At 31.6% G+C, this 7814-nt stretch overlaps 1 protein-coding gene across 5 annotated transcripts in view; it reads left to right on the forward strand.

Annotated features, from left to right (window-relative positions):
• Positions 1-7814, forward strand: part of MRPS35 (mitochondrial ribosomal protein S35) — a 37678-nt gene that overhangs the window by 13035 nt on the left and 16829 nt on the right. For 4 of the 5 annotated variants that reach the window (XM_011363110.2, XM_011363109.2, XM_011363108.2 and 1 more), the window contains exon 6: positions 6244-6353. The exons of the other annotated variant lie outside the window; for it this stretch is intronic. In XM_011363110.2, coding sequence (XP_011361412.1) covers positions 6244-6353 — 110 coding nt within the window. The remainder of the gene's footprint in view (positions 1-6243; positions 6354-7814) is intronic. 5 annotated transcript variants of the gene reach the window in all.

Here is a 7814-nt window from a genome sequence, read left to right on the forward strand (position 1 = left end):
CTTTTGCCCATTTTGATGGTATTTGATTTCCTGTAACTTATTTTTTCTTTTTAATAACAGCTTTATTGAGATATAATTTATATACTAAGAATTCACCCTTTTCAAGCACATAACTCAGTGGTTTTTAGTATATTCAGAGTTGTGCAACTGACACCACTGCCTAACTCCAGAAATTTTTATCACTGTACCCATTATCAGTCACACCTCATTGTTCCCCCTTTTCCCCACCCCTAAGCCCCTGTCAATTACTGATCTACTTTCTGTCTCTGCGGATTTGCCTATTCTTGATATTTCATATAAATGAATTATACAATGTGAATACTCTTACTTAATATAATGCTTTCATTGTTTCATCTGTTGTAGCACATACCTGTTCATTTTTTATTGCCAAGTAATATTCCATTTTATAAATATACCATATTTTATTTATTCATTCATCAGTTGGTAAACATTTGGGTTGTTCTCACTCTTTGGATATTATGAATAATGTTGCTATGAACATTCATGTTTTTGTGTGGACATAACGTTTTCAATTCTATTGGATATATATCTAGCAGTGGAATTGCTGGTTCATATTGTAACTTCATGTTTAACATTTTGAAGAACTGCCAAACTGTATTATAAAATGGCTGCACTACTTTATTTTTTTATTTTTTTTTAGGGGAGGCAAGCCTTGGTTGACCTCACAGATTGCAAGGACCTTGTCAGTTTACAATCCCTTATTTCTTATTTTTTACGCCTACAGCACCTGGTCTTCCTAGGTGCTTCCAAATACTAACCAGGCCTGACCCTGCTTAGCTTCTGAGTTGGCTGCACTACTTTAAAGTTTCACCAAAAATGTTTGAGGGTTCTATTTTTCTTAACATCCTCACCGAGGGGGATTACTGTCGGTCTCTTTAGTTTTCGCTATTCCAGTGGGTGTGAAATGCTATCTCATTGTGATTTTGGTTTACATTTCCCTAATGATTAATGATGTTGAGCACTTTTTCAAGTGCTTCTTAACCATTTGTATATTTTCTTTGGCGAAATGTCTGTTTCATTAAATCTTTTGCCCATTTTTTAATTGAGTAATTTTTGTTCTCATTGTTTGATGCTGTTTTTTTTTAATGCATATTCTGGATACCTGTCCCTTCTCAGATATATAACTTGCAAATATTTTCTCACATTCTGTGGGTTATCATCTCACTTTCTTGATGGTGTCTTTTTAAGCACAAAAGTTTTAGTTTTGATGAAATCTAATGTATTTTGGGGGCTTATTCTTTTGGTGCCATATGTAAAAAAACATTGTGGAATTTAAAGTCATGAAGCTTTATTCCCATGTTTTCTTCTAAGAGTTTTAGAGTTTTGTCTCTTACATTTAGGTCTGTGGTCCACTTTTAGTTAATTTTTGTACATAGTGTAAGGTAGGGGTCCAACTTTTTTCTTTTGTATGGGGATATTTATCTGTCTCAGCATTATTTGTTGAAAAGACTGTTCTTTCCCCATTGAATTATCTTGGCACCCTGGTCGAAAATGATACAGTTATTTTTTAACTTTTTACTTGACTAATTTACCAAATTGTTTTTTAACCTTTTACTGTGAAAATTTCAAATATATGGAGAAATAGAGTAGTATGATAAACACACATGGCACTTTGTTGACAAATGTAAAATATAGAGTGCTTCATGTGCTCATACACATGTGTGTGTATGTATCTGTGTGTTTTTGGTTTACGAGTTTACTTATAAATTACTAATCTAAATTTCACACTAAAATACTTCAGGCTGTTATCTTTAAAAATTAAAAAGATTTTCGTGTATTATTCCTTAATATGATATAAAATACCTATTTCATATTCAAGTTTCCTGAATTGTCTCACCAAAATTTTTAAAGTAGCTTTTGTTTAAACCAGAAATTAGTCAAAGACAATTGCATTTGCTCGTAATGTTTCTTATGTCCTTTGAAATCTAGAACAGCAAAGGACCTTAATACTTCTTTTTCCTTCTTCCTACTCTCCCAGGGACGTAGACTTGCTAAAGAGACAAGTATTTTATCCTGTAGCAATTCCGACATTCTGAATTTGAATGCATCCTGATGTCATTTACCTTATTTCTCTATCTTTTACCTTATTTCTCCTGTATTTCGTATAAACTGGAAGTTAAGATTTAAGGAACCGATTAGATTACAGTAAAAGATTTTGATAGATACAGTTGATGTTGCTATGTATTTTATATTGCATGACATGAGAAGGCACATAAAGTTTGGTTGTCTCATTCTTAGTATGCTGAGATTGATCACTTCGTTATGAGAATAACAACCTGATCTTTCCATTGTGAAGTTACATATTGGTTTTTGCTTTTTCCTTGAACAGGTAATCTGTAGGTGGATATATTCAGTAAGCTTTGATCAACTAAAATCATTATTCTTTTTGATGTTCAAAGTGTGTCCTAGCTTTGGCTCGTGGGAACTGTTCTAAGTTGGTTTCTGTATCATTTTTTACAATCCCATTAGCATTGGAAAATTTCTTTGCATTCTGGCCCAACAAGATGGCCCAGGCTCACTTTATGTATTTATTTTCCTAGACCTGGAAATTTTTTCCACGGAGCTCAGATACCTTTTAGTGAACATTGGTGTTTAGAGACCAAAATCTGGATGCTAGGACTTTTCAGTTGATTTTTTTGGAAATTTCTCAGGAAATAAATGATAACTAATAGTATTTCCAATTCTCCTTTTTTAATATCTATAGCCTGATTTTTCTTTTAGTCTTTTGCATTAGATAAAATTTCTAAAATAATGTTTATGTAGTCACTTACACTGTTCCACACTTTAATGGGTGTGTGTGCCTCATTAGCCTCTAAATATGAGATTGGATTCAATTTGAGATAATAGTCTCCATTATGTTAATGATATATCCTATTTCTCAATTACTAGCATTTCGAAATGATCTCTTTTGAGTTATTGAAGTAATGAATTATATTAATAGATTTTTAATTACTGAACCATATCTGAACCCTGATTAGTTTATGATATATCATTCTTTTATTCTATCACGATTTGCTTTGTTAGTATTTTATGTAGGGTAATTTGTCCTTATCATGTTGCTTTGGGAAAACATCCAGTCCCTACTCTCACTCACCAGGGGGCTTGCCATATGCCATTGCAGTTTCAGGTGTCTGCTCTAGTAACTTCTAAATTAGTATTTGAATCCACTGTTAGTTTCCTTTGCTAAGGAAGTCTTGATATACATAACACATCATTTTCACACAACAGTCATGGGGCAGTTACCCAATACACTTTTTTTTTAATTAAACTTTTTATTTTCAAATAGTTTTAGATTGACAGAAAAGCTTCAAGAATAATTCATACCAAATTTCTCCTGTTGTTAACATCTTATATTACTGTGGTAAATTTGTTACAATTTTGATAACATTATTAATTAAAGTCTATACTATATTTGGATTTCTTTACTTTTTACCTAATGTTCCTTTTCTGTTCAGAATTTTATCCAGTGTACTAAATTGCATTTAGTCATCGTGTCTCCTTAGGCTCTTGTTGGCTGTAATGGTTTCTCAGAATTTTCTTGTTTTTGATGACTTTGACACCTTTGAGAAGTAGTTATATATTTTGTGGAGTGTCCTTCAATTTAGATTTGTTATTGTTTTTCTCATGGCTAGACTAGTATGTATTTGGGGGAGGAAAACCTCAGAAATAAAGTGCCATACTCATCACATCATAGCAAAGGTATAGAGAGGCTCCTAACATGACTTATCACTGATGATGTAGCCTAGGTCATCTGACTGAGGTAGTATTTGCCAGTTTTTTCCACTATAAAGTTACTCTTTTTTTCTTCCTTTCCATACTGTACTCTTTAGAAGGAAGTCACTATGCACAGCTGACACATAAAAGGTTGGGAGTTAATGCTCTACCTTCTTGAAGGATAAATGTCACATAAATTACTTGGAATTTTTCTGTGTGGGAGATTTCTGCTTTCCACTTATTTATTCAATTATTTATATTAGTATAGACTCATGGATATTTTATCCTTTGGGTTATAATACAATAATATTTATTTTGTTGCTCAAATTGTCCTGGCTTTGGCCATGGGAACTCTTTCAGTTGGCTCCTCTGTTCCTTTGCCATCCCCTATTATTAGTTTTTTAAATACTTATTTTTTGGCACCACAAAATGCACCAGGCTTATCTTATATATTCCTTGTCGCAGTCCTAGAATCAGCCATTTCTCCAGGGAGTGCTGACTAATATACTTTTGATTCATCTGTCCTGGAGGATGACTGCCCACCTTTTTGAAGTGCCTTCTAGGACCCTCTCAGAATTAGTTTTTGTACTCCATGTAGTCTTGTATTTTAAGTCAGAACATTCCAAATACAGTGAAGACTACAGTTTTGCAGTGCCTTTGAGTGCTAGCAGGTGGCGTGAGTGCACCACACAGCTGTGTCTGAAATATTTATAAGCTTCTGGCATAAACCATAATTTTTGAACACTAAAACGTTAGTGTGAACATGAATTTTAGAACAGTTGTTACAGTAATGATCAACATTGCCGCCTCTTTTTTTTTAACTACTACTTACACAAAAAGCTTGAACACAGATTTTTTAAATGCTAAATTTTAAAATTTGTGAAACGATTTCATTGATGGGAATTTTAAAAGGAAAAATCTCTACATTCTCACTATCCTAATGTAAAAACTATTCATTTCTTTTTCTCTGCTATATCTTTTCATAATTATGAAAATTTGCATGTTTTCATAATTAATAATCATGTAGGTACATTTAATGATTTTCTTATAAATAATCCCCCACATTGTTAATAATTAGAGTTATCATAAAATCGCTTATTTTATCCATCAAGCTGACAGCCTGGTTATTGATACATTATTTTTTTCGAGGGAATTGTGGTAATTCACAGCGTCTTCAACATACGACCATTCTATTGGATTCATTTTTAATAGTCAGTGTTCTTACCACTTATATATTTTAAGAGTGTGTTTATATGTATTTGTTTTCTATGTTTTCTACTGCAAATAAACATAGTGCTTAAAAAACAATATAGCCTCCTTTGTTCTCATCTGTGTATTCATTCAGAAAATATATGCTGCATGCTTTTTAAGTGCTAGACCATTGCCAAGAACAAGACTTCTTTCTTATCTTCAGGAGTTTGTAGTCTAGTGAGAAAAATGGAAAAATAAGTAAGTTCTTATGGTATGTTGAGGGAAGTGCAAGGTTATTGAAGTTAGAAGAAATGGATGAGATTGTAAAATCTTACGCTTTTTTTTCTTCATACAGTTATAACTCTTATTCTTAATTTCCTCCATGAAAAATAGTATGTAGTTTACCTTATTTAACTATACTCTAGTGTCTAACATCTTTCTTTGTTAAGCCTATTTATCTTTAGGTGATACCCTCAGTGATGTCCTAATTGTAAATTAAAAAGTGTGTTCATTTAGTCCAGCATTTTCCAAAATATGTTTTAAGAAAGATTAAGTCTATGAACTGTCCCTTGAAATATGAAATCTGAGGTCAAATAAATTTGGGAATCATTACATAACATCCCTGAATCTTGAAATTTCAGAACACTCATTAACATATTACCACCTCTAAGAAATTCTCTCGTAAAGAACCCAATTTAACTCAACATTTCCTGACTGTATTCAACAGAAGTAGCCTTTTTAAAGAAATAATTCTTAGCAGCCTGTAGGATTAGTATTAACATTTTGAGAAATGTTGAGCTAAATTATTTCAAATGTTTTTGATTCTTTGATGGTGTATTCCAGCCTCCATGAGAGATCTGTATCTTTTAAAATAAATGCCCCTAAGCTAGTTGAAATGAAATGGGTCTCATAATTGTATAGCAGAAATTTCTTAGAGTCCTTACGTTTTATCTATTTATTCGTATATTCCAACTTTACTAATACTAATTGAGTTTAATTCTATTAGTGCAACTCATAAGCACCCTAATTTCATTTTTTTCAGAAATATGTCATTGATTTTTTTTCAGGAAAAGTACTAATGCCCAGAACTTTTAAAGAAAGAACTCCAAGCAGTTTGCTCCCTCTCCCTTTTTTTTTCCATGAGTAAAAGATCAGGCCTCATAATGCATACCAGTTGCTAACTCTGTATACAAAGGAGTTTGAAAAGGTTTCCTTTTGCTCATTTTAATGTTAATTTAAATCATATTGCTACTGTTTTTTCATTAAAATGTATATAAAATAATTTTTTTCAAAGATTTTTTTTCTTCTGCTTTTAAGGTTAAACTTTCCAGTTTGAATTTAGATGATCATGCAAAGAAGAAACTTATTAAACTTGTAGGAGAGCGATACTGCAAGACCACAGATGTGCTTACTATCAAGACAGATAGGTAATAAAGAAAAGTTCAGCAGATTGGTCACAATCTTTATTGTCCTCTAGTCCCCTTGTAGTCCGTTTTTAAGAAATGACGTTGCAAATAAGGATTGCTTTTTATGTCAACTTATATTAACTTAATAGGTCAGAGAAGTTGTCTGATTTATATTTTTAATATCCTCACACTAGCCCACTGTTGCTGTGATCTTTATATATATGGAGAAGCTTGCCTTGATGAGTTAAATTATTGTTCTTTTTAACCTTGATTTTAATATATATAATAAAACTCCGGGAAGATGTTCGAAAAAAACAAAAGTATGATTTACTAGTGATTAATGCTTAAAAAGGTTTTTACAAAGTCAAAGTACATAAAAATCTAATAATTCACAATGAAAATTCTTAAACATGGAAATTTAATTTACTAAGGTACTTTCATAAATAAGAATTTTAGTGCTAGCAAAGAAGTTCATAAGTGCAGTATTAAATTTATGTGAATTTATAAATTAGGTCATTTGAGGTAAAGAAACATTATTGGTATGTTTTTCCTAAATGATTATTTTAGTTCCAGAATTGCACTTTGGTCATTTCTAAATTATGTCAAAATGTAAAAGACCTGCCTTTAGAAAAAAAGCAAGTGAGCAAATATCCTCTCTCCCTCCCTATCACAGTTTCAAAGAATTTGGAGGTATTGATGTCAACTAGGTTTTATATCCTGTTTAGTGGTGGGAAGAAGGAGCATGAAATGTGAGAAGGCAATAGCATAGAGGTGGAAAGAGCTTGAGAACCATGATTTCAGATTATTACTGTCTGAGGGGAAAATAGACTTGAAATATATTAGTAATATTCTTTTTGCTATCTTTAGAAAATGTGAAATATTGTGTTTCAGTTTGTGCAACTTAAAAAATACCTTTAAAATGTTATTGTTTGCAGTCCTGTAATTGTAATGTAGCTTTTTCCCCCTAAGTTTACAAATGTCAGTGTGTGTATGTTTTATGGTAACAACTACTTATATAAGTAGAGAACGGTTAAACTTAAGTATAAACAAAGTCATGGTTTTATTGTACATTTAAAGAAATTATAATTCCTTCCTTTTCTATATTATTTTGTTAACCTAAAAACTAAATATACCATCTCATGTTTATGTACAAGTTTTACCTAATATTAGATAATTAGTTCTATTTAAAATACAACAGCAGCAACGTATCATATAGTGGAGCTCATTTTTAAAGAATTGGCTCTGGGCAAATCAAGATGGACATTTAGATTAGCATCTATCATCAGTCTGTCTCAAAGTTTTCAATCTTAAGTCTTGAACTACATAGATTAGTCTTATTCTAAGAACAAAATTTTCCTAAAGCAGATAGGGAATACTTGAATATAAGTTATCCTTTGTATTTAATATTTGTATATTTTGTAAATCTGTATACTGAAGTTTTAGAATTTTGACTTCTCTCTCTTTTGAAGGTGCCCTCTAAAG

This window comes from Pteropus vampyrus, unplaced genomic scaffold (assembly GCF_000151845.1).
Source record: "Pteropus vampyrus isolate Shadow unplaced genomic scaffold, Pvam_2.0 Scaffold82, whole genome shotgun sequence".
Classification (NCBI taxonomy): domain Eukaryota; kingdom Metazoa; phylum Chordata; class Mammalia; order Chiroptera; family Pteropodidae; genus Pteropus; species Pteropus vampyrus.